Source organism: Dysidea avara, chromosome 8 (assembly GCF_963678975.1).
Source record: "Dysidea avara chromosome 8, odDysAvar1.4, whole genome shotgun sequence".
NCBI classification, from domain to species: Eukaryota; Metazoa; Porifera; class Demospongiae; order Dictyoceratida; family Dysideidae; genus Dysidea; species Dysidea avara.
This window is the reverse complement of record NC_089279.1, coordinates 11,631,658-11,659,326: the sequence shown is the minus strand read 5'-3', so window position 1 is coordinate 11,659,326 and position 27,669 is coordinate 11,631,658. Positions and strand designations below refer to the sequence as shown.

Genomic DNA, 27,669 nt, shown 5'->3' with positions numbered 1-27,669 from the left:
AATTACATTATTAAGTAAATAAATATGACCTAAATGTGTCTGTGTCAATCTCATGAAGATCAGGATAGGATAATTAGGAATTCAATGGTTGTCTTGGGGAAAAAGGAGTTTTGATAGATTTCTATTCTTGATTGGTAGTGAGAAAATTTTAATTGGTGGTTAGCTAAAGGATGGAGACGGCAAGTAGTGGTGCGGAACAATAAGTAGATTATTTACTAATTTAAATAAAAGGATTAGTCTATTATTTTGTGTCGATCTTGTAGAGTTTGCCAATGTAACTGATGTAGGATTGCAGTAATAGCTACTGTAGTGGTGGTCTCTTCACCATGGGTTGTTTGTGACAAACCGTGCAGCTCTGTGTTGATTGCATTGTGATGGTAAGGGTCCCAGATGGAGGAACAGTAATCAAGCATTAGTAAAACCAATTGTTTATAGCTATGCTCACGAAGATGTCTAGGAAGGTTGTACATATTACCTTTAAGGAATCCCAGTGTGCGATTGGCTTTGTGGCAGAGTGTTTCAATGTGAGGATGCCAGGATAGTTTGTGATCTAGTGTTATACCTAAATATGGAGTGTTGAGAAACAATATTTAGTGTGGTGCCGTTCATGGTGTATTCATAAGTACTTAGCTATGGTTGTACTCGAAGAATGCTACACTTGGAGACGTTGAATTCCATATGCCAGTCTCTAGCCCAAACTGTTAGATTACTGAGATCTTGCTGAAGAATATCATGGTCCTGTGGTGTGTGTATCACTTTATAAACTAAGCAATCATCAGCAAAGAGATGTATCTGGTTCTGGATGTTATCATTGATATCATTTATGTATAGGAGAAAAAGAATTGGTCCCAGCACAGATCCTTGAGGCACGCCTGGGGTGACTTTACAAGGTGTTGAATGCGTACCTTCAACTACAACTTCCTGGGAGCGATTATGTAAAAACGATTGAAGCTAGTTTAATAAACAGCCTCTTATTCTAGTTTGTGGATAAGGTGGTGGTGAGATACTTTGTCAAAAGCTTTGGCAAAGTCTAGAATTGCAGCATCAATTTGTAGTGAATGATCAATAGTGATTGACTCCAACTCCGGAACTCCCCTAATCAATTAAAGATCTGCTGGACAGACACTATAATAAAATAATTATAAAGACTATAGCCAATGATTATATTACAGGTTTTTGCAATTGAATTCGTCGCCTTTGCAATTGAATTCGTCCCGTTTGCAACTGAATTCGTCCCGTTTGCAATTGAATTCGTCGGTATTGCAATTGAATTCGTCCCGTTTGCAATTGAATTCGTCGGTTTTGCAGTTGAATTAGTCGGTTTTGCAATAGAATTCGTCGCGTTTGCATTACAATTCGTCATAAACAAAACGGCTCCAAGAAACCAACCCGTTCATTAAGAGATGAACTATTTATGCCTTGGAGAGTTACACTTGAGACACTAGAAGGTAATTGAAGCTGGTAGTACGCGAAGCTGATAGCTGTCTGACAAGTTAATTAGCTTGCTCGCGAGTGACCACACCCATCGCGAATGGCGTAGTAGAGTTTGGAATGTTGTTGGAGAGGCTGTAGAGGAAGAATTATTGCCTTATAAAGAGTTGTTTACTACTGTTGTACTTGAACAAGTACTTGTAGCAGCTGCTACATCATGTTTTCATGTTTGTTCCAGCTGCCATTCTTGTTATGGACGAATTTAACTGCAAAAGCGACGAATTCAATTGCAAAAGCGACGAATTCAATTGCAAACGGGACGAATTCAATTGCAAAACCGACGAATTCAATTGCAAACGGGACGAATTCAATTGCAAACGGGACGAATTCAATTGCAAACGGGACGAATTCAATTGCAAAAGCGACGAACTCAATTGCAAACGGGACGAATTCAATTGCAAAGTCGCCGAATTCAATTGCAAAAACCTGTAAATGTTAGTCTGGCGCCGCCCGCCCCTTCGCAAAACCTTAAATCGGCGGGCGGCGCCATACTAATTAAATGTATGATTTTTGATGGGTATAGCTACTTAATTGTGTGTACGATTTGGATGTACATACTGGCTACGCCTCTATCCATTACAAATAGTGAGATCGAACTCAGAATATTTTTTAGTTTTTTTTCCACGTTTTAAGTCAAAAAGTGTGCCACCCAAAAATACGCCAAACCACTTGGATCACGTGAATTCCGATATTTAATTAGAGTCGAGGCCTTCGAGCGAGTTGGAATGCACTGCTAGAGGAATTAAGCTACTGAAACAGAAAAAAAAAAAGAACAAAGACATAGCCCACTAGGGCGCCTTGATTGTAGTCCTCCCGACAACCAACACCCAGTAAAGCCGGCTAGACTGAGAACAGGTGAGCTATTATTTCCATTAATTTCATATGTGGGTGGGCAATATAGTCCGGTGATCAATTTAATTATAGACGTTGTTGCTTCTGTTCCAGTCACGTGCAGAAAGCTAAAGGGGACCCCCTCCCCCACTAACCACAACTTGGGCCGCGCTTAATACCAGACTGATCCGCTATGCCATACTGCTGCCAGCTAAGGTTGTACCAGAACTGTTTGATACCAACAGCTGGCTAATAGCTTATTCATGAGCATACCTAGCATGAGTAAGGTCAGACTGAAACTTGAAGCTGTGGAAAGTGTTATGGTTACCAAAACTCATATTGCGCAGCTTTCACTATTCATGAGGCTGATAATGTCCACAGGAATGATGTATGAATATTGTTTGGCTATACAGTAGAGTATGTTTTCTATCCTTATTGGCAGTCACCTTGTTGTATTGTGGAACCTGTATTCGTCACCTTTGCAATAGACTTTGTCCCGTTTGCAGTAGAGTTCATCACTTTTGCAGTTCAAATTGCACCAGAATAACAAACTCACCAGTGGAATGTGCCTTTTTGGGTTCTGACGAGTGTGTGCCCTCTGCACATTGTCTTTCCTTTTATCTTCAATCAGGCTGGTCATCAACTTCCTCATGCAACGAAACCATATATCCAGGTGTTAATTTTCCATATTAAGACTTTCTTTGAGCAGCATATTTAGATGCCACAAAATTATTTTAAGCGCTTACACTATTGTAAAAGATACTAGATGCCCAGTAGATGCCTGCAACTTCACGATAGGTTTGAGATCACACCCATTAATGATCTTGGTTGATTGGTAACAATTGAGTGCAAAGACCACACTTGTTAACAATCTATTTACTCGAACATGATGACCACACCTCTTATTGGTTTAGCTGTATTTATAATAATAACACAGTGAAAATAAGGAATAGTGACCATGCCTCAGTCTTGGTAGGCTAGAGGCTGACTTGAGATACTCTAATACAGCAGTCAGTGTAATAGAACAGTCATACTTGTACAGCTATAGCGAGGATCCACTGTATAGCTATATGCTGTAACAAAAAAACAAAAACAAAAACTGAACAAACTTAAAAAATATTTTAAAAATGAAGTAAGATAAAAGGTAGTGAAACAAGAGATGATTGATGGTATTACAGCATAGCTTGGTAGAAAAATTACTACTTTGGCATTCAACAAAATAGTTGTTACAACATGCCAATGTAGGGATTTTCTCACAGAGCTATGCTATCATTTATCTCTTGTTTCACTACTGTAACATTTTATTGCTTGAATCCCTACTTTATTTTTAATTAATATTTTTAAAATATACTAGTTCAAAATTACGCCAGAATTGATAGGTGTGTATTCTTAATTTACATTCAGTGATGAATCTAAAATGTTAATTAATACAATTAAGCATGAAGTTACTGTTTTGTACAGTTGCTTCTTTAGGGGTATCCAATTGTAGCAGTAAGTTGACTTATGCATACATTTAGGTACATTGTAAGCCTACATTGTAGTACCTAAAATACTTTATGGGCCTCAGCCTGTATCCATTACTCTCTTAACCAAAAGTTGTGTTCTATGGGGTAGTCATGAGGTGTGTGTCCTAAAGTTGTGATGTATGGGGTAGTCATGAGGCATGTGTACGTATGGGCCTTTGTAAGGCCATACCTATTTGAAAAGTTGCTGCAAGTTTTTATCGGGCCAGTACTCGAAGAAGGAAGACTCAAATCAATTAAAACTATATACCATCTTATTCGCCTGTTCATGGGGAGTTCGAAAATCTTTGTTTCGCTTCTCAACCTCCAACAGTATGCGTGTCACGTGTGTTTGTTTATGATGCAGTAAACGTAAACAAAATTGTCATCATTTCTTCTACCAAACCGCGTTCACATCCATATGTGCAAGTATCTACAGGGCTAATACTATACCTTGGCTGATGTACTGATCCATGGTGAATGTTTTAAACCAAATTGTAATGTTGTAGACTAATCCAAACGGAAGTTATGGCTGAGAATGTAAGCGCCTGTAGTTTATTTTCAATATAGTCACTGTACAAATCGATTATCTTGCTCTTCCTACTGTCTAGCACTATAATTCCAAAACTACACACCACAGAAGGCTTAAACTTTGGTGGTCCATTACTTGGACACTGCAAATATTGCTGAGTGAATAAAAAAATTTTTTAATAGTGCGAACAAGTCAGGTTTTTGCTGAGACAGTCACACATTTCCTTCATAATGAGGGCGTGGCACTGGCCTAGATGGATGTCAATATATATATATCTATTGCTAGGACTTATAGTTTAGTGTGCTCTTCCTTGGGGTTTTACTCCTCATTAGCTTTATGAGATCAAACGTAGAAAAACTGACTGTTCTATTAGAGTATCATGATCATTTTGAAACAATTAGAAATTGAATTCTACGTTCATGTGACCTTAATATCTTAGTAAAATTGGGTTGGTCAATAACTATTTAAGTAGGCATGGCCTAAGATTGGAAATTCTAATTTGTGAATATTGAGTGAATTCTGATCCAAACACAAACAGTAATTATTAGCCAATGCTCAATAATAACTGAGTCATTTAAAAATTCATACTTTTCTTATAAGAAGCTTGTTAATAGATTCCATTTGTGTGACTATTTTACTGGAGTACAATTGACTGCTCTATTAGAGTATTTCAACCTTACCACAGATTTTTCCCTTGTAACCAATTGTGGACATGTTTACTCTTGTTACTCCTCAGAATAGAGGCTTGCACGTATGGCGACATGGACTAGCAATGGTTGCTAGGCGGCAATGCTTTGAGACAACTTTCTATGGTGCACATTGGGTCAGTGTGAAAGTAAATAACATTTATTCACTAAGAGCTGGATATAGTGACACTGGGAAGCAGGGCTAGGTTCGAAATGGAATTCCTCAACGTTGGCTCTGTGAAATAGGTGGCTAATTACATTATTCATCAATTCTAACTTCTTCACTGATTCTATAATGAGCTCAGTATTATTCATTCAACAACTCGATACTTGATCACTTCACTATAGACCATCGTGAATAGTGAGAAGGCACTTTTCAGTCACAAAATTGACCCAAAACATGGCTAACAATTGTGGTTGCTTACCAATTATGATGAATTATGTGACTGTGATATATGCCTGAAAAAGTTGATGTTTTGCTACTTCTAAAAACCAGGTGCCATGCAGCCAGCTATAGCCTCAACATTGTATAAAATAATGTTAAATACTGTGCTAATAATTAAAGGTTTTTGTTTTGTAATAATGCATGCAGAATAATCAAAATTAATTGTTGTAATTTTGTATTTCAAAATTAGTGAATCATTTGTAATTCTCTAATTACATTGCTAGGCACTGCTTGAACAAATCACTTTAAACAACATAGTATGCACAAAAGTATATTATATCTTCTCAATCTTTATAGTTTGTCTACCGTGCTTTTCCCCATAATTCTCTTGACAAAGCTACAAGACTGCCCTGCATTTTTGTTCGTGTAAGTATGGGACCCGCCCCTTACGTGCAGGCTGCTACCGTTTAATGGTTTTGCTCATGTGGGTGCATACAGATGAACATAGGTAGATAAGTACATGCACACACCACACACACACACGTGTGTGCGTGCACACACGCATGCATGCATGCACGCACACACACACTTTTTGGAAAATGGTCACTCACATGGTTTAAAAATGAAATGTGAAAATTGATGTTCTTAGGCTGTACACACTGTTCTATAGCCATTTTTTTCTATTGTCATAGTTTGAAATTTGGTGTGCCTCTCTAACTAAGTCTATAAACACAAATTTTGAAGGGAGTTTCTGGAAACCACTATCTACAATTTTGTACAGCACAGGTGTTGTATGATTATATTATATGTAATACTATACATACAGATTCTATAGTCTTTTTATTGTATGATTAGACCAAAGAACCATGTCAACTAAACAGTCTAAACTTTACTCTACTGTTATACCAGATGGAAAACAAAGTAAGTCTTGACATCTTTGAATTATGGTTCATGCACACAACCATTAACAGAGGGTGATACTCCAGACTGGCGTGATCTACATCACAATGTTGTGTCACAGTATGCAGTTCACTGGGAGGCTATTGGAGCTGAACTAGGACTGGAACACTATCACATTGCCAACATCTCTAAGGATCATCACAACAGGGCTGAAGATGGATGTGCTGCAATGTTGATGAAATGGCTACAGATGGGCAACTCACCAACATGGGGTAGATTGGATAGTGCCATTAGTAGAATTGTAAGAGGAAAAGTCTTATCAACTGCAGCTAGCATAAAAAGTAGCAGAGTGACGACAGGTGTGTACATATGTATAATTATATGATATTGGCTTTTATTTCATTCTTTTTAACCGTAGGAATTAAAGTAGACAGCAAACTTTCTGCTGATCTCAAAGAACGCTATGTTACTACTAGGTTCAGTGTGGAAAATGATGCTTGGCCACCAGAGCAGCCTAAAGAGTATACAACACTTGCTTTAATTCACCATAAAAACCAGCCCACGCAAAAACAAGTCATTGCCTTGGCTAAAGCAAAAGGAGCTGGTAAGGTTGAAAGCATCATTGCAGCCACTGGGGGTCAACCTTTTCCTAGTGGTTCAAATGAGGCAAAAGCTCTCGCTGAATGTTTTAAAGAAAGCAAAAGTACACGTAATATCGCAGATATCCTTGTCCCGTTGGATGACCCAAATGAGAAATTACCTAGAACTATATTAATAGAAGGTGCCCCTGGTTTAGGGAAAACGGTCTTGTTGAAGCAAATAGCTTACGAATGGGCGCAAAGCAAACAGTTGATTAAAAGCCAATTTGTTTTTCTATTACTGCTTAGAGACCCAACTGTACAAGCAATGTCCTCAATCACTGATCTTGTTCGGTACTTTTACATGCAATCAGAAATCTGCAAGATATGTGTGGACCTCATATCAGAAGCAAATGGAAGAAATGTCACCTTTTTGCTTGATGGCTATGATGAACTTCCTATGCAAGAAAGAAAGTATAGTTTCATATCTAAAATAATCAATCACGAAATATTGCCTTTTTCTGCTGTAGTAATCTCATCTCGTCCACATGCTTCTACTAGTCTTCGAAACAATTCTCTTTGTCAAGTTGACATCTTAGGCTTCTCTCCAGATGACCAGTTGATGTTCTTTAAAAATGCACTCAAGGGCCAACCTGGTAAACTACAGCATCTACAGAGTTATCTTGATATCCACCCAACCATAAGTAGTCTTTGCTATATCCCATTTAACATGACGGTATTGTTGTGGTTGTTCAAACAAGGAATCCCTCTTCCTAATAGCTCTGCAGCATTATACAACTGCTTCATCTGCCATGCAATACGGAGCCACCTTACCAAACACAATGTAACCATTGACACCATTACTGATCTTAACAGTCTCCCACAGCCTTACAAAGTGATAATACAGCAACTCTCTGTTTTGTGCCTCAAGTCTTTGGAAACTAGTGAGCTGGTGTTCTCTTTGCAGGACATTAAATCAGCTTGTCCAGAAATTGAAACCTTCCCTGGTGCAATTAATGGGTTTGGGCTATTGCAAACAGTTGAGCACTACAGTCAGGATCCCAAGTTCTTGGGTGCTCCAACAAAGACTTTAAATTTTATTCATTTCTCAATACAAGAATATCTCGCAGCTTATCAAATTACCTGTCTTCCTCCTAAAAAGGAATTGCAATTTATTCAAACAAATTTCTTCTCTGAATTTTACACTAACACTTTTGCTCTGTATGTTGGTTTGACGAAAGGTCAGCGTCCTTGTTTCAAAAAATTCTTATCCTCCTATGGGAAAAATATTATCTCATCTTTCTTTTCTACAAACACTAATAAAATTGCTTCCAAGTTTTTAGAAGATGACAGAAAATCACTAAGATTATTCCAATGCTTCTATGAAGCTGATGATCAGGAGTCATGTAGCAGTATCACTGAGAAAATGTGCAAATACAAGGAATTAAGTCTTCAAAATGGTGTGAGCACCATGCCATTATTACCTGGTGATGTGCAATGTCTTGCACTTTTTCTCCGTATGTCATCTAATAAGTATTGGTGGAATCTCTATCTTTCTGAATGCCACATTGGAGATGCTGGACTGAGGATGCTCCATCAGTCACTAGTCGATTGTGGTGTTACAATAGATAACATTGGCTTGTCTTTTAACTCACTGACATCACAGTCATCAGACCTCATTACTGAAATTGCAAGCTCCTGTAAAACGAAGCATCTAAGTATTTTCAACAACAGAGTTACAGATGGATTAGATCTATTGAAAAACTCAACGCTTGAAAAATTAGCCTTGTCAAACAATAAATTGTCATCCAGTGGAGCAAATAGGCTTTTTTCCTCGTTAGCAAGAAACAAGAATGTCAAATTAAAGGTAATTTGGGTAGATAATAATTCCATTGGTGATGAAGCAGTCAGCAGCATTGTAGAATTATTGGTGGTTAACAGTGTTCTTGAGCAACTCGACATATCAAGCAACATGTTCAGTGAAGGAGCCGTACTAACCATTATGCAGTCTTTAGTGGAGAATAAAACTCTTAAAAAGTTGAAAATCAGTCTCGGTGATTTTGCTAAACTGGAACCACACATCACAATGCTCAAAGAGTCAATAAACAGTAAGAGAGATAACGAATCAAAGTTGCAAATTACAGCTACATTTTTGTAACCAATACGTTTACAGATACATCAATATAACACCACATGTGGCTAGGAAATTTATTTGTTATATAATTCACATTATTGAACAAGTTACACAGTGTCTGTATATGTTGTCTTTATCATGCAATGTTATAATAGCTGCCCAAGAAGCTAGAAAAACAGTAACATTTTTTCATTCATGCAATTTTTTTGCTGTGTGCAATTTTTTTGTGTAGAAATGTGTTCAAGCACAATGAATTGTACTTGAAGAGTGTTTTATTGTTGATCATGTAAAACTTTTTGGTTCTTTGTTCAAATTTATTAATTAAGAATGTACCTACATTGCAATGGTGATTATGTTGTTATACTACCTTCCAAATTAGGAAAGAATTGAACAAAGCATGTAAAGTTATGGTATAAAGAAGACAAAAGGTCAACAAAAATATAATTATGTTGTAAGATCATTTTGAATGTCTCCTTCAAAGCTAGGATGACCAAGAGTCATGGAATCAGAGGTGGTGGCCTACCATCATTTGATATCATGATTTTCAACTGGAGTATATTTTCAACAAGGCCTAGTTTTCCCTCATGATCAACCACTTTGGATTTTTGTAGTATATATGCAAGCCTCAATCAAACGGTGGAAACAAACAGAGGCGGAGAAATAGGGGGGCAGGGGGCCTGAGAGGGGAAACTCCCCCCCCCCCCCCACACACACACAAGTGGAGAGGACTGCCCCCTCACTTTTTCCAATGCCATTTGCTAAAGTAAAACAACTATTGTAGTCATTAGCCAACTTACTTTGCCTTGATGTACTAGAATTTGTGCTAAAGGTTATGCAAAAATGGAATGCTACATGAATGAGTGCTGGGAGTGCACGAGATTGAGATATATACTCTAATAGAGCACTCACCTAACTACTCTAATAGAACATTCAGAAGAATCGGTTCTGCAATGCAATTAATTCAATCTGTCTCCATTAACACATTAAGCATGACTCTGTCTGAATTGCATTAATTTACTGCTGTATGTATCTACAGCTGCAGTCATGATAGTCATTGCTATATTATTATAGGAGTATCCTATTTGAGTGCTCATGTACCACTGAAAATACTCTCACATTCAATCTCAAAACATTAAAATCTCAAAATTTTCCTGTGGGGGCATGCTCCGACTCCCTAGTATTGGTATGCTTTGCATGCTGGTGTACTTCACGCACTAAGGTACAGAGAATGATTCTAAACACTTTATAACTTAGAGCCATTCCATATGACTTTGCCCCCCTGGTCTCCCACTTTTGAGTACTGTATGTTCTCCATCCACTGCCAATGAATTGCTGCAGTGATGCTAATATCAATGAAATAACTGTAGCCATGACATCACTACATGTTCTTTGTTTATTTTGATGGTTGTTTTTAACATGTGCCGGGTTTCTTCGGATTAGACTTGGCATTAGTGACACATAGTAGCACTATACCAAGAAAATCAATTATTTATGTATCTTGGAAGTTTTACTTAGCAAAAAAAATGTCATTAAATCTTTGAATTTTTTAGTATCTAGAAACAACAATGGTATATATACCACCAAACCCACACAACATTTTATAATTATTTTGAAGCTCAAAACCCTATATTTTAAAAGGCAAACTATGTACACTAGAAAAGCATACCAGCATAAAGCATACGAACAATCAGTACACTTATGTATTTAAATATGTTCAAGAAGAGATTCACGGAATCGCACCATTGATCCATTATCATTTCTATGATAAGCGTGATCGCTAAAGTCATGCATATCATGATTGGTGGTATTAACTGGTTCCCACAACAAACTGTATCTGTTCTTGTACTTGTTGATAACTTTCCAAGCACAATCAGTTAGATAAATGTTCCACAGCTTATGCCGGGTAGCAGAATAAACATGGTATACGACAACTAAGCAAAACATGAAAAAACTTAAATAACCGAGAACTTGAACAACTATGTTTACATCTTCATATCCATTGGTACTTGGATAGAGGTAAAGTGTTACCATAGCAATAAGAAAGAAAATTCCTATAAACAGTAATTCCACAGTGTTGTTTAGGGTAGTCTTGTAAGGCTGAATATACGATTGCATACACATGAAAACTCCAACTGTGATTATACTTGAGAGCAACAACGCTTCAGGAAGTGAAAAATTCACAGCTTCCATTCCTGATAGGTATAGTAACAATACAGCTCTTAATCCAAACCAATATCGGTATTTGACTTTGTATGGTGCTACAAAACTATCAAACACTGGAAAGAAGTAACTTAACTTCTTGGATCTCAGAACAAAACTTGGAAAAGTAAAACAAATCACAAATGGAAATATAAAGAACAAGAAGAACACAACTGCTATGATAAACAATGTAATATGATGGCCAGTGAGGTAATCAACAGTCGGATCAGGTTGCCAAACATAGATATTGTTTTGACTTGAAGAAGAAACAGTTGTAAGGGAAAACACTCTAATGATTGCACGAAGAATTTTCTGGTACGATAACAAAGTTAATGTAGCTAAAACAGGAAGAGCTGAATATGATGATATTTTCTGATCGTGAAAGTATCTTTTCGCTATGAAAATTATAACAAGCATTAGTAGCCACAGATATACTGGAAACACGAACTGCAGTCCCGTTTTAGCAAGTTGAGACATTCCTTCATAGAAGCATAATTCAAATCCCAAGTCTAAATTAACTATTGAAATATAGACCCTTAAAAATGAAAGTCTTGAAATAGTAGTGTTGAAGAACAAATGTTCATTTATGCTCATAACATTACAGAAGAATATTACTCCATTGATAGTTCCTAGCGTAACAGTAAACTTCAGCAAGAATAACATAAGTACTAATACAATTCCCAAAATGGCATACAATGCTATTGTGGTTAGCCAAGCATTTTCACATGTCTTACATGTATCAGAACCAAATACTCTACTAAAACCATCTTCACATCCACCACATGCTCTTCCTGAATGATGGTTGGTACAAAGTACATTTTCTTCACTGAGATCAAATGATATCACATCTTCATGACAATAAGTGGGTGTGCATATCCTAGCATATTGTAAGTCACCATCAATTACTGATAACCAAGCTTGGCGATGATGTCGTGTAATGTTCCCAGTTGTAGCATCACAACTAAATCTTCCATCTACTCTTTCAATGAAAAAGCTGTCACATGTGCAGCCAAACATGCTGTTTCCTACATCTTTTAGCATAAATCCTACTGAACAGTTACTGAAGTCAAAGAATATCTTCAAACTAAATCGTTGTGTCAGTGAAAGTTCTAGTGTTCCATTGTTTGGAAAATTTTCACTCCTTGAAAAGACAGTAAAATCTATTTTGGTACATGTCCTGTTTACTACAGAAAATGGTCGTACATACTGATTAGGTGCTAGTACCAAAAGTCCATCAGCAACATCAGTGTGATAAATGTCCCCAAACAGCTGCTCAGAATATCCTACTGACCCAACAATATCTAACGTAATTATTGAAATACTGATAGATCTTCCAGGAACAACTTGCTGACTCAAAGATGATGCCTTTGTTATTAAGCACTGTGTTGTATTATAGCTGTTGCCATCACTACAGAGGCACGGTAAGTACGCCAAAATTGAAAGGTGGTCATTTACACTACTCGCTGGGATAAACTTAAATATGCTACGATAGACAGAGGCTCGGGTGTCATCTATGACTTGAGTTTCCTCACCCAACTTTATCTGAATGATTGAATCAGGATACCATGAGCAAACATAGAACACATTAGCAGTAACAGACTGCAACAAAGTATGTTGGGCAGCATGGTTAGTGCTAAATTTTATTGTGATATTTAAGCGACCAATTTTTCTAACACTAAAGATTATTTTAAAACTTTTTGGTCCAATAAATTGAACTGGACAATGATCTTCTGATCGTTCATTAGTGTTAGTATAGTCTGCAAAAATAGCCCCACCAGTTGAGGTAGCAAAGTTATTGTGAAACAAGAGGTGGGATCCTGTATGGACGAAAATGAAAGCATCTGCTAAATGAATAGCTCCTCCAAACCTTGCTACATTGTTTTCAAACACAGCTCTTCCTGATATTATTATTCCTGAATTGTGTCCATATAGTGCTGACGGTTGGTTATCAGTAAAATTACACAACTGGTTGCAATAAATGAAAGCACGGCAGTTTTGAAATGAAAACACTCCTGTTGTTAACCTACTAGTAGCATACTCTAAAGTTCCACCTGGTGAAAGAGTATTGTTAATAGCCACCACATCTAACAAACTTATTTTAACCCTCCCTCCATTTTCAGACACTAAAAATTGATTGTCCTTGGCAAAAATAGCTGAGCCAGCATCACCTTCATTTTGAACAAACCTACACTGAAAGATATTTGTGACAATTGTTATATAGTCGTCAGATAGTTTTTCAATGTACATGGCCGCACCTCTATTACCTCCTAGTTTGATAAAGCTACAGTTTGATACTGTGAGCATTTCAACTTCATGTGGAACATCTTGGACAGGGAGGGATGAAATGTTTAGCCCCCCTCTTACAATGAAGTACAGAAGCACGATACCACCTCGACGCTGCGAACCATAGATTTCATTCTCGTCCATCGCAAGAGATATTCTGTTACTGTCTTCAAATGTACAGTTGTGAAAATTTGTTATCCCAAGTGTTGACTGCAAATGAGCTATACCCACAGTAGCAGAATATGTTCCATTGTTATTGTAAAATATTGTATTGCTTATATTTGTGGTGACTGTAAAATTATGTTGCACGTAATACAGAGCAATGCAACCAGCTCCAATAATTGGTACAGTTTCACGGTAGTAAGCAGTGTTAGTAACATCTGCAAATGCTTCAATGGAGTCTAATGGAGCAATGTTTTTGTTTCTTTGAAATACACAATTGTCTATTAACAAAGAGCTATTAAAGCTGGGTTTCTCACCAAAGTCAAAGTAAGAAAATAAGACTCCACTTCCTGAACAGGAAAAGTCCATTTTAGGATCATGGCCCAAGTCTCTACAGTTTATGTCCTGTTCAAAGGTAGTGTTCATAATTTGTACTTGAGATAATCTTACTACTCCCAGTGCATTTAATGCAATAATGCTATAACCTAAATTGTTCCTTACAAGCAAATTGGAAATGGTCACATTAACTGATAAAATGAACATCAGTGTAAACCTAGATCCTTCACCAAAGTATGATACTGGAATAGCATTGATAAAACTCTGATTTATCATATCATTTACAAGATTTCCACAGCCTACCATCTCAATGTTACTGATTAAAACATTTTGTGTATTGATGAATACCAGATTAAAATCATTGCAGCAGATAGTGGTATCATTTACAGAATTTCCAGTAATAGATATTTTGTTTTTATTTTGCAAAATACATGTCTGTTGTTGGGTAAAGTTGTATTGACCAGGTGAAAGGTTGATATCTATTGTATCATTGTAAACAAGGCAATTGCATAAAAACTCATCCAATTTTCCTGAGCAATTTCCATTACTGAGATTCTGCTGAGAGCTAACTGTCAAGCTTTCAGCAACATTGGTGATGATGCAGAGTAAATGAGTTAGCATAAATAATCTTGATAAGCAAAGGCACTCCATTGCTATAAAAAAAGGAATTGTGTTATACACAGCATTCTTATTTTATACCAAGTTAAAATACAAGAGTTAGGATTGTTGTTTAAGGTATTTGTTATATGGTACTTAGTATTTTATAGTAGGGATTCCCCTAAAGAAAATGGTATCCCCCTAAAATGCTGCTGCAAATCATCATAGCAATATTCGATGTGATGAAAAGAGTATCTAAAGTCAAATCTAGCATTACAAAACACTCTCACCAAGATTAAAATGAAACATTGCTACCCGTGAATTGACACCTTTGCAGTAATGGAGAAAAGAATGGGACACAAAGGAAAACAACCATTTCCTTGTTAAAAGTTTAGCTAGTGGTGATTCTCAACTCACCTACCCATAAATGAACATTGAGTCATGGAACTTTGCAACAGATGCAAAAACACGATAGATCTAAAATCACTACTTAGCTGGATAACCGGCTAGCCTACTGATATAAATGTTGTTATTAAGGATTTTAAATCAAATTAAATATTTACATTCCTTAAATTCTTTGGTGAGGCAAATATTGTGCTATCTTTTAGAATCATTTTAGTGCAAACCCCACCTCAATTGATGGTTCCTATCAAGAGATATTAGCAAAAGAAGTTGATAGATCAGTGATTTTAAGAGTACGGAAATTTCAGGGATTTCCTGTACATCATGTAGCACCAAGCACAATATCACAAGCACACAGAAAAATTTGGAATTTTCAACTAGAGTAGGGACCACAGCACATTGATAAAAAGTTCTGAAACAAGCTGGAGTAGTGCATGATATTAAATCACAGTAAAACAACAAGAAGTGTTATATCCCTACTGTGCTAACACTTCTTGTTGTTTTACTGTGATTTAATATCATGCACTACTCCAGCTTGTTTCAGAACTTTTTATCAATGTGCTGTGGTCCCTACTCTAGTTGAAAATTCCAAATTTTTCTGCATACTTGTCCGCAAACTTTTTTTTGTAAATAATTATTATGACTGGTGAACCCAAGCAAACTGCATCTGAAATGGCACCGTGTGCCCTGATTATCGTCTGAAAAGTGGAGTATCCATCACGCTTCATTGTCAGCTATGTTCAACCCGTTACGCAGCATTTCGAATCAAGAACCGTTCGAAAAGCACCTCTACAATCCACACATACCAAAAGAAATGGTTCCGCACGCCCCTATCAATTATCATCTGAAAAGTGAAGTATCCATTACGCTTGTTGTTGGTTATGTTCAACCCGTTACACAGCAGTATTAATCAAGAACTGTTTGAAAAGCACCTCTGCTATCAAAATAGCCACTGTGACAAATACGGACAATTTCCGTTACGAAGGGAAGCCATCACGTGCTATTGCCAAATCGACACTTTTTACTGTCAGCAAAGATGAATGGGACACAAAGGAGGACACTGGTAAGTCCATGAAGAATGCATTGTACGTACTGTGGTATGCCCAAAGGCACCTGCAGGGCCGAAGCGACGTCAAACAGTGAAAAAATCAAGCCTGTGGCCTTAGCCATTATCGAGTTATGCTTGTTTGAAGGCATCAGTCAGTCAGTCAGTTACTTACTCAGTCAGTAGAAAATTCCATTAAATAAAAAAATTCTGTAGCAACTTGTTGAAAGCATTTTGGGTCAATCTGAAAGCTTGTTTGGGCTTAGTTTCATCTAACCAATACTGCCTCATCATTGTCAGGGGAAATTGAGGCTGTTTTTTGGGTGATATTATTTTGTGGGCCACGCCTACTCCTTTGTGGTCTCTACTATATATACAGTACTATTGTACTGTATTATAAGTGTCATAAATTTGAATATGAAACTCCTAATGATATGAAATTTTCACCAGCAAAAATATACATGAAAATTCAAAAGGTTGAAAATCTCTATTGTTATGATCTCACCCCTAGAAAATTCATTGTTTTCCATTTCTCACCTGCATGCAGATTCTCTTCCCGCATGGTCATTCATTATTGCTGTCAACTCAAAATTAAGTTAAGTGCTCGGTTGACCAACCACTACAATTCCTGGCCAAGCCCCCAGCTGCTTTTACTGTATTTTTACCTGTAAGGTAGTTATGAGTTTCGAAAAGTAGTGGAAATATCTATAATGATGAACCGCCTGCCTGCATGTATTTTTGAGGTCAATGAAATGGGAAACAAGGAATTTTCTTGAAGTGGCCTTATGATTAAGCCACTTTCTTCAACAGCGACCTTCTGCCTTCATAAACTTTGTTGTTCACGTGAATAATACTTTGCTAGCCTTCAGGAACCACAGGAAAAGGCACAATGAAATTATACATACAATAGGTTTATTTAATACACTGTAGAACTGACTATGGCTGAAGAATTAGGCTAGATTATCCCTGTTCCTGTTAGTATAGTTTGTTCAATTTGGCATTAATTTTACAGAGCAACTAAACGTATTGTAACTTTACCTGTGAACAGTACTGACTGCCACATAAAAACTCGGTACCAACTAAGAAGATGCCGATGATTTTGATCCCTTGCCCAAGTTCTCGCCAGACCAAGCTTCTTGCTCGGAAAACCCGCCTTAGGAATACGTCTGCAGCGTTATCAAGTGTTCAGTTATTGAGGGCTTTTTAAGGGCGCAAAGCTGTACAAGGTCACCGGTCTACAGCGGCGGGGTCAGAGTCCACGTAAGTTCAATGTATGTGCCTATGAAGTGTAATCTCACCATATGCAGTTCCTCACTTGTGTCTTAATCGTCGTTCACCAGTAGCCGGATTTAGTAAAAATTGTTCACTTTCACGTGACAAAGTACTGTATCACATAAGGTCACGTGGCTCTTAATTGATCTCGCGGCGTCCGAGACAACGTACAGTGGAACCTCTCTAAACAAACTCCCCGAATTAAGGACACAATAGAAAAACCTCCATTTAAAAAAAAAATTGGTCCCAAAAGAAAGGAAAGCTTCTAAGTGGCCAAAATTCTGTATCCCAAAATGTCTATAGAGAGGTTTCTCTATCTAAAACACACTAAAAGAAAAGCGCCTTAAAGTGGCCTAGGTTTCAGTGTGTGTTGGTGTGTGCGTGTAGCTACATAGATATTATATACTACGTATGGTAGTTACTTGGTGAGGTGATACTAATGTCCATATAGCTAGGCCTTCCACAAGTGGCAAAAAATTAATCATATTTAAAATTTAGCTAAGCATCTCTTGACTCATTATGGAATGTCCTGCCTTTACCTATCGTTATCTAGAAAGAGCAAGGCTAAGATTTATCATTTGTATGGACATGTTTTTAAACTAACATTTTAGACCTGACAACCCATGCACCTAGCTAATCATTTTGTATTTCCGTGCAGTAGATTTAGTACTGTAACCCCAATACTGTTGATTACAATCCTCCTGCAACTGTACACAATGCATGCTGTAAAGTTTAAATCAAATCAAATAAATGGATGAAAACTAAAACTTATTCTTTTCTATGTATGACTAGTAGCTAAACTAGCTAAGTGTGTCAGTCATTTATACTTCCACTCAGATGAACAGTTTTATTGCTGAGTGCCACTGTTACATCTTTTCTTACGACAACAACAACAACCATAACACACTACAGACTACAATATCATGTTTGAATACAACATAAACATTTATTTATTCAGTTAGGCACTGGAGGGAGAGCACAGAAGGCATTAGACATTTAGGGATTGCTAAGACAGCTGAGGCCGCCAGCTCTTCTGCTAATAATAAAATATAATGAGGGGTTCCACTAAACACACTGCACATTCACAATGTTAGCTACTTATAGTTACATGTGTTCAAGAAGTGATTCACGAAATCGCACCATTGTTCCACTATTGTCAGTAACTCCTTGATATGTGTGACTGGTGAAGTTATGCATGTCATGATCAGATTTGGCATTCACAGTAACTGGTTCCCACAGCAAACCATATTTGTCCTTGTAGTTGTTGATAACTTTCCAAGCACGGTCGGTCAGGTAAATGTTCCAAAGCTTATGCCGGGTCACGTAATAACAGTGATATAAAACGACTAAGAAAAATATTGCAAAACTCAAATAGCCAAATACTTGAACAACAATGTTCACGTCTTCATACCCATACACACTTGGATAGAAGTACAGGGATATGGTGGCTATCATGAAGAAATTTCCCATAAACATTAAATCAGTAATGTTGTTGAGTGTTGTTTTGTAGGGATGGATATATCCTTGTGCAAACATGAAGACTCCAACTACTATTACACTGGAAAGCAAGAGTGACTCAGGATAAGAAAAAATAATGGCTTCCATTCCAGATAAGTACAATAACAATACGGCTCTTAATCCAAACCAATATCGATATTTGACTTTATAAGGTGCCACAAAACTATCAAGCACTGGAAAGAAATAGCTCAACCTCTTTGATCTCAAGACAAAACTCGGAAAAGTGAAACAGATGACAAACGGAAAAATAAAAATCAGTAAAAACACAACTGCTATGACAAACAATGTAATATGATGGCCAGTGAGGTAATCAACAGTTGGATCAGGTTGCCAAACATAGATATTGTTTCGACTTGAAGAAGAAACAGTTGTAAAGGAAAACACTCTAATGATTGCACGGAGAATTTTCTGGTATGATAACAAAGTTAATGTAGCTAAAACAGGAAGAGCTGAATACGATGATATTTTCTGATCATGAAAGTATTTTTTCGCTATGAAAATTATAACAAGCATTAGTAGCCACAGATATACTGGAAACACAAACTGCAGTCCCGTTTTAGAAAGTTGAGACATTCCTTCATAGAAGCATAATTCAAATCCCAAGTCTAAATTAACTATTGAAATATAGACCCTTAAAAATGAAAATCTTGAAATAGTAGTGTTGAAAAACAAGTGTTCATTTATGCTCATCACATTACAGAAAAATATTACTCCATTGATGGTTCCTAGTGTCACTGTAAACTTCAGCAAGAATAACATAAGTACTAATACAATTCCCAAAATGGCATACAATACTATTGTGGCTAGCCAAGCACTATCACATTTCTTACATGTATCAGAACCAAATACTCTACTAAAACCATCTTCACATCCACCACATGCTCTTCCTGAATGATGGTTGGTACAAAGTATATTTTCTTCACTGAGATCAAATGATATCAAATCTTCATGACAATAAGTGGGTGTACATATCCTAGCATATTGTAAGTCACCATCAATTACTGATAACCAAGCTTGGCGATGATGTCGTGTAATGTTCCCAGTTGTAGCATCGCAACTAAATCTTCTATCTACTCTTTCAGTGAAAAAGCTATCGCATGTACACCCAAACATACCATTTCCAGTGTCTCTAAGGATAAATCCTTCTGAGCAATTGTTTAAATTAAAGAATATTCGTAATGTGAATTGCTGTAATAGAGAAAGTTCCAATGTTCCATTGTTGGGATAATTTTTACTTACTGGAAAGACAGTAAAGTCTGCTGTAGTACATGTATTGTTTGCTACAAAAAAAGGTCGGACATATTGATTGGCCGCTAGCAGAAGTTGTCCATCTGAAATATCTGCATGATACACATCTCCGAACAGCCTGTCTGAAAACCCAACAGAGCCAACAACATCCAAAGCAATGATAGAAAGGTTGAATGACCTTCCTGGAACAACAGATTCATTTAAAACTAGTGATTTTGTGGTTAGACAGCTACCAATATTATAGCTGTTATCACTATCACAAAGACAAGGCAAATCAGCCAGAATTAATAGGTGGTCATTAACACTGCCTTTTGGAATAAATGTAAGTACATCATGATACACAGAAGCTCGTGTACCGTTAATGACAGGAGCTTCCCTTCCTAACTTAATTTGAGTGACGGTATCAGGGTACCACGAGCAAACGTAAAATACATTTGAACTGATAGATTGCAAAGAGGTGCGAGACACCGCAAAATTGCTTTCAAACACTATATTGACATTAAGTTGATTGATGCCACGAAGAGTAAATACTTTCTCAGCATTGCTAATTGATCCAACAAATTGAATGGGGCAATAATCTTCTGACTGTTCATTGGTGTTAGTGAAATCTCCACGTATAGCTCCACCTGATGAAGTAGCAAAGTTATTTTGAAAAAAAAGGTAAGAACCGGTATGAACAAAAATAAACGAATCTAATAAATGAAAAGCTCCACCAAACCTTGCTGTATTGTTTAGAAACATTGCTGTTCCTGATATTACTATTCCTGAATTACGGCCATAAAACACTGATGGCTGGTTTCCAGTAAAATTACAAAGGCGGTCACAGTTAACAAAAGCACGACAACTATGAAGGGAAAACACTCCTGTTGTTAGTCTACTAGTGGCATGTTGTAAAGTACCAGCTGGAGACAACATGTTGTTTATTGCCATTACATCAGTCAAGTTAATCTGTATTCCACCACCACTTTCAGTGACTATAAATTTATTGTCCTCTGCAAATATAGCTGAGCCTGCATCACCTTCGTTTTCAATGAACCTGCATTGAAGGAACCTTGCAACCACTGTCAGATAGTCTGCTGAGTTCTTTTCAATGTAAACAGCAGCACCTTTATTACCACCCATTTTGATGAAACTACAGTTTGATACAGTGAGCATTTCAACATTATTAGGAATGCGTGGAACAGGCAAAGGGGAAAACGTTAATCCGCCCCTTATAATAAAGTACAGAAGCACAATACCACCTCGTTGCTTTGAACCATATATGTCCATCTCATTCACACCAAGAGATATTCTGTTATTATCTTCAAATGTACAGTTATGAAAGTTTGTTATCCCAAGTGTTGACTGCAAATGAGCAATACCCACAGTAGCAGAATATGTTCCATTGTTATTGTAAAATATTGTATTGCTTATATTTGTGGTGACTGTAAAATTATGTTGTACATAATACAGAGCAATGCAACCAGCTCCAATCAATGGCACCCTTTCACGATAGAAAGCAGTGTTAACAACATCTGAAAAAACTGTGAAGGAATATAATGGTGCAATATTTTTATTGCCTATGAAAACACAATCATCGATTGATAACAAGCTATTGATAGCAGGTGCATTTTCCAAGTCAAAGTAAGAGAATAAGATTCCACTTCCTGAACAGGAAAAATCAGTTTTAGGATCACGGCCCAAGTCTTTACAATTTACGTCCTGTTCAAAGGTAGTGTTCATAATGTGTACTTGAGATAATTTTACTATTCCCAGTGCATTTAATGCAATAATGCTATAACCTAAATTGTACCTTACAAGTAAATTGGAAATGGTGATGTTAACTGATACAATAAACAACAACGTAAACTGAGATCCATCACCAAAATATGATTCAGGCACAGCCTCACTAAAACTTCCATTCGTTGCATCGCTGACAAGATTTCCACACCCCACCATTTCAATATTGCTGATCAAAATATTCATGCAGTTGACAAATACAAGACTAAAACCATTGCAGTAAATTGCAGTACTGTTGGTTGAATCACCAGTGATTGTTACTCTGGGCTTATTTCGTAACATACATGTTTGTTGGCTAAAATCATAACGGCCTGGTAGAAGGTGAATATCTATTGTAGCATTCTGAGCAAGACAGCTGCACAAGAACTCATCTAGTTTCCCTGAACAATTGCCATGGTTGAGACGTTGTTGAGGACTAACTGTCAAGCCATTTACAATAGCAACGGTAAAGCATAGTAGTAGTGTTACACATGTAGAATGGTTCATTGCTAAAGAAGTAAAAATAATGTTATCATCCAGCTCATACAAGTGTCCACAATATTTCACAATACAAGCAATATGTGGTTTACTATGACAAATATGTAATACTTTTTAAACTGATTGACTGCTATATTTTGTGAAAGTGTAACTCTATACCATGACTAATGCTGTTCACATAATTATTGTAATTTGATGTAACTTGAACCCCAAGATGTGCCCTTTTGTGTACAACGGTAGATAAGGTGCGTGCATAATTATGAACTAGAGTTAAAACTGGGTCAATACTGCTTACCTGGATGGTCCACTAACCTAGTAATCCAGATATAACCCAGATCTGACCCAATTCAAATTAAAAACTTCAAGCAGCAAGTATAGCCCTGCATTATTAGTATTCACAAAAGCAAGTTTTAAAGGGAAACTACTAAGGTTGGGAGATAATTTAGACAAAAAGATTATCTAGATACCTAAATCACCTATCATTAATAAGATAACAAATTTTGCTTATCAAGATAATAGTAAATAATTTATTATAATCTATTGCAAATCAATTACAGTCAGAATAAAAACTTGTGGAAAGGTGTCAAACTAGTTAGGAAGCGATAAAATTTCTGTACTACTTTTGTAAAATTGTATTGACAAAACAGTCCCATATGTCACATCATTATTGAGATAATCTCAATTGTCAAGATATAACAGTTGTTACTTATTGAGACGTAGGTTTTACCATTATTGCACAGCTCTAGTAGCTACATGCTAACCAATTAATACCACAGTTAAGCTAGTTATTGAGCTGGCTTAATGGTTATTAAGTAGCCGTGGTTCTATGTAGGCCTATACAGACATGCAGCAACATAAAAAGTTTAGTGATTGTTCACAATAAGAACTGACTGCTAGCTTGAATAATCAAGTTTCTATTCTTTGGTCTCGTTACTGAAAAACTTAAGTTCGTTACTGAAAAACTTAAGTTCCTTACATCTAATACCTTAAATGCCACCCTGGCAGGGCTGGAGGACTACATATAATATTAAATGTGATTCATTATGGCTTAAGATGCTGGTATTACAGTAACTCTAAAATTCTTTATGCGGGTAATAAAGACAACCTTATGTACTTGTGGATGAAAACACTGCATCATAGTTACAACTTTGCTAAAAGCACAACCACAACATTTTTGTATAAACAACAGGACTATGAATGGCTTTCATATTATGGTTGGAGTTTAGACTTGACACATGCCTCAGATGTACAACATCATGTTAGTCTCACCAGCCAACCTGTATTTTTTTCTTTTGTCATTCCACTCAAATGACAAAAGAAAAAATACAGGTTGACTGGTAAGACTGACATCAATTTTGGTGTCTGGGAAATTGGTAAACTTCTTGACCCCATTGAAAGATACAAACAGGTTTCGTGAAAAAAATAAGTGCTCCATGCTTACAATAAAAAGAGTGATTTCATTGGAAATTTGATAGTATCGGTTATAACCGCCTTACTGAACATTCCTGGCAACAAAACTTGATCATGCATTTACCAGGGGCGTCTGGACAAACACGGTAATTCAAAACAAACAAAAACAGTAAGTTCACGAAACGTGAAAAACTTTCTTAGTCAGAAGTGGGCTCCAAAAAAATCGCCTGTAGGGATGCCATGTATTGCGCTACCGCGAATCGACACCTTGGGCTGTCAGCAAACAGAAATGGGACACAAAGGAGGACAAAGGTAATTAAGTCCATGGTGTGTACTGCAGTATGCCAAAAAGCATGTCTTGGGACGAAGTGATGTCAAACAGTGAAAAGGAGGGAGGGAGGGAGGGAGGGAGGCAGGCAGGCAGGCAGGCAGGCAGGCAGGCAGGCAGGCAGGCAGGCAGGCAGGCAGGCAGGCAGGCAGGCAGGCAGGCAGGCAGGCAGGCAGGCAGGCAGGCAGGCAGGCAGGCAGGCAGGCAGGCAGGCAGGCAGGCAGGCAGGCAGGCAGGCAGGCAGGCAGGCAGGCAGGCAGGCAGGCAGGCAGGCAGGCAGGCAGGCAGGCAGGCAGGCAGGCAGGCAGTTAGCTAGTCAGTAGAAAATTCCATTGAAAAATCTCATAACAATTTATTGGAAGCCTTTAGGATCATACTGAAGGCACTTTTGGACTTGGTTATACCTAACCAATACTACCAAGGTGGAGTTGTGAAGCTGGTTTTTGGGTGAAATTTTTTTTGACTAGAAAAACCCAAATCTCCATGATCCTTAATATACAGTACTACCGTACTGTATGATAACCATCCAGATATTTAATAAAGCAGATATATGACCCACTTGGTTCAGACAAAATGCAACCCAAATGACCAACCCACTTACAATGCTGCATGGTCTGGGCTTTCGTCTGCAGTTTTTCAAAGAGGTAAGTTTCAAACTTCTTGCTACAAAGGCTATCAGTCACCAGCAGGTCCTACTGGGATTTTGATTAATAGTAGCTAAATGTACGGGAAATGTATACTGGTAGGTTGCTCATATCAAAACACATGTATGGGATTTGTAAAATCAAGCATTTCCAGGTGGCCAACATAAAATTTTTTCAAAACACTGGGTTAAACCCTTAAAATTAATTAAATAAAAGTTGAAACCTCAGCTTGGTAAAACAGGCAAATCTCATCATTCCTTGTCATTCGTTGTCCAATGGAAAGTACATGACAGGCTGTAGGACCAGGTATCCTACAGACCTTCAGCACTTGTGCTGTAAAGCCTTAATAAAAATAATAGACATGTATTTTACACTACATACAAAAACACTAATTTACAACCTTTAACTCACAAAATCTCTACAGCACACCACACAGCAAAAGAAAGCCTTTGCATTTCTCTACCCAATGCCAACCGTACAAATGGGAAAATGTTGCCATAGTGACAGTTATTTACTGCTGATGATGACATAGTACTCGTTCCATACATTAACCTACTGGAAAATTTAATTATCTTGGTGGCAAAATCCCAATTTACAAGTTGTCAACCTCAACCAAATTTGCTAAATTTGGTATCATTCTACACAGCGAAGGATGCTTAATAAGACTCCAACCATACAAATTGTTAAATAGGTTAGTTTACAGAGATATGTTGAAAAACACATGTTTTTTTATGGGCATTCTGAACACGCAAATTTTGCAATGCAAGGCTCCTTTTTAGCTTCCCCTTCGTTACTACACAAAGAACTTCCACATTAATCGAATCACCTTTTATCGAGGAATCTGATAAACCAAACTTTGTGTCTGTCAACTAGAGTACACGGAAGTTATGGCACCTTGTTTAGAAGATGGTGTTAATTTATACGAAACGGGTATATTATTCGGAAATCCGGAATATCTTACAAAAGTTTTGACATTTTAGCTTGATATTATCATCAACTAAAAGGAAAAATATGAGTTACTCACATTTCTTTTGTTCTGCTTTGAAATGTGTTTTACTTTTGTTCCAAAGTATACATATAATTATGTTAAATGACCCATAAGAATGTGGATTTCTATTAATCACAATACTGTTCTCATGTAAGTAGTTTACTTTAAGAACCTTGTGAGTTTAAGGTTCAGGACCCTGTCCTCTACTCAAGTGAAACTGAATCTGCTCCTGTAGCTATGAGTCACATGTAACCCATAATTGTACCTTGACATTCACTGAGATGCACATCTAGCTAAACCCGACTGTATAAAAGTGGCACACACTAGTCTCGGACCATTATTTTCTATGTTATTAGGAAGAAAAAGGGTTTGAACACCCACACTTGTTCTATGATCCCAGTTGTGGCTGGGAGATAGTCATACAGTAACATGCGCGGAAGTGATGATGTCACACTTGGAGGTGTGTCCAGAACAAGTATGGGTATTTGAACCAAACCAGACCCTTTTTTTCTCCCTACCCAATGACAAAGAGAAAAAAGCTGTAAGACTAGGTACACACATACACATATGCAACATTGTAGGCAAACTCTCAAGAGAAGGAGATCAGTGCACGATTGCTTATTCATAGCCAAACTAGAACCTCTATTTATTATGCTCGAGAGTTAGAGCATTACAGTTAGAACATATAGTTAACTGGCTAGTTAGTACCATACCCGGCTAACGAGAGCCACTAACAGTACTTCTAAACACTAAACTACGCTTCTTACGGAGGAACGCTTGGGTGACCCACCCCTGAAAATAAAGTTGAATGATTGATTGATTGATTTATTATAATCCTCATGACGTGACGTACACTTAGGATCCTTACCAAACTAGGTCGAAGCGTTCGTGACTGCTGAGTCCGATTCGGGATTTCTCTGTGTTGATATCGGCTACTTGATCATAATGCAAGTCACCACAATGGCTACTCTTCGACCTTTGATCCACCTGATTACGTAATAAAACGTACCCATATTTCTCCACTCAGTGACGTAGCATATGTGATACGCAATTTTTTTTTGACTGGATTTTTATTTATTTTTTTATCGCACACAAGAAAAGTTACACAGTTACATTTCATTCCAGTTCCAAACTGTGAAAACACGCCAAGTCGATGGCAGCATGGATTATATATGGCAGGATCTTCCAAATTGCATTGGTGATGGCTTGATCTTGATCCTCTCACCGCAGAATGAATCAAGTAATGAATAAGAAAGTTAGCATCTAATCCAAAATAGTGTTTGACTATAAGGATGTCCTCGTTTCTCAGCAATCAGTGTCGCAATTTTTTTGTTCTCTAGAATTACCTGTTTTCTTAGTGGCATCATCACTAAAATTTCAGTAATTTCTTGGGATCTTTTTCCTAGCCAGCTACATCTGCATGAGTTAATTTTAAACGTGTTAGACCTACATAGTGTTATGAACAGTAATAGGCAAGGCTGTAGTTAGCTATATTCATTATATCTCTGCTTGCAATCAGAGTGCTAACAGCTCTTCGGAGGAGTATTTGATTTGCACAAGACCTAAAATCCTATTTAATTACTATACATATGTGTTTGCTGTGACCACTCAACAGAATCTGAATGTTTTAATTCTCACTGCTCTTGTGGTATAGAGTATGCTTTCTTGTATCAAACATGCTATGAATAGAGTGTCACTCACTATGACAACAAAAAAATATGGTTTGGAGCAGCATGATACATGTATTTAAGTTGGACTGGCAACCTTTTGACTTATCATTGTGCTGTCTGTTTTCAAGATCAAGATACGTATGCAAATGATATTTAGTGTAGCAGTTTTAATTTACTTCCAAGCTAGTTGCCTTCTTCACCCACTACTAGCGTTATTAATAGTAAAAGTATACAAATATCATTTGGAGAAGGTGAGGGCAATACCTGTACAT

At 37.2% G+C, this 27,669-nt stretch overlaps 3 protein-coding genes across 4 annotated transcripts; 1 reads left to right on the top strand and 2 right to left on the bottom strand.

Moving 5' to 3' along the window:
- The first annotated feature begins 2,206 nt into the window (after positions 1-2,206).
- LOC136264218 (protein NLRC3-like) lies at positions 2,207-9,362 on the top strand. The gene is made up of 4 exons (XM_066058929.1): positions 2,207-2,346; positions 6,283-6,348; positions 6,399-6,686; positions 6,746-9,362. Exons 2-4 carry the CDS (start codon positions 6,294-6,296, stop codon positions 9,061-9,063), a joined length of 2,661 nt encoding a protein of 886 aa, XP_065915001.1. The 5' UTR covers positions 2,207-2,346; positions 6,283-6,293; the 3' UTR covers positions 9,064-9,362.
- Positions 9,363-10,632: 1,270 nt separating this feature from the next.
- LOC136264601 (uncharacterized) lies at positions 10,633-17,448 on the bottom strand. 2 transcript variants are annotated; one of them, XM_066059373.1, is made up of 2 exons: positions 17,362-17,448; positions 10,633-14,672 (listed from the first exon to the last, which is right to left on the bottom strand). In XM_066059373.1, the coding sequence occupies exon 2, from the start codon at positions 14,668-14,670 to the stop codon at positions 10,744-10,746; it is 3,927 nt and encodes a 1,308-aa protein (XP_065915445.1). In that variant the 5' UTR covers positions 14,671-14,672; positions 17,362-17,448; the 3' UTR covers positions 10,633-10,743. The 2 variants fall into 2 exon arrangements, with proteins under 2 accessions (XP_065915445.1, XP_065915446.1); XM_066059374.1 differs by having other exon boundaries at positions 17,379-17,431.
- Positions 17,449-18,338: 890 nt separating this feature from the next.
- Positions 18,339-26,715, bottom strand: LOC136264155 (uncharacterized). The gene is made up of 2 exons (XM_066058860.1): positions 26,596-26,715; positions 18,339-22,368 (listed from the first exon to the last, which is right to left on the bottom strand). Exon 2 carries the CDS (start codon positions 22,364-22,366, stop codon positions 18,440-18,442), a length of 3,927 nt encoding a protein of 1,308 aa, XP_065914932.1. The 5' UTR covers positions 22,367-22,368; positions 26,596-26,715; the 3' UTR covers positions 18,339-18,439.
- Positions 26,716-27,669: the final 954 nt, after the last annotated feature.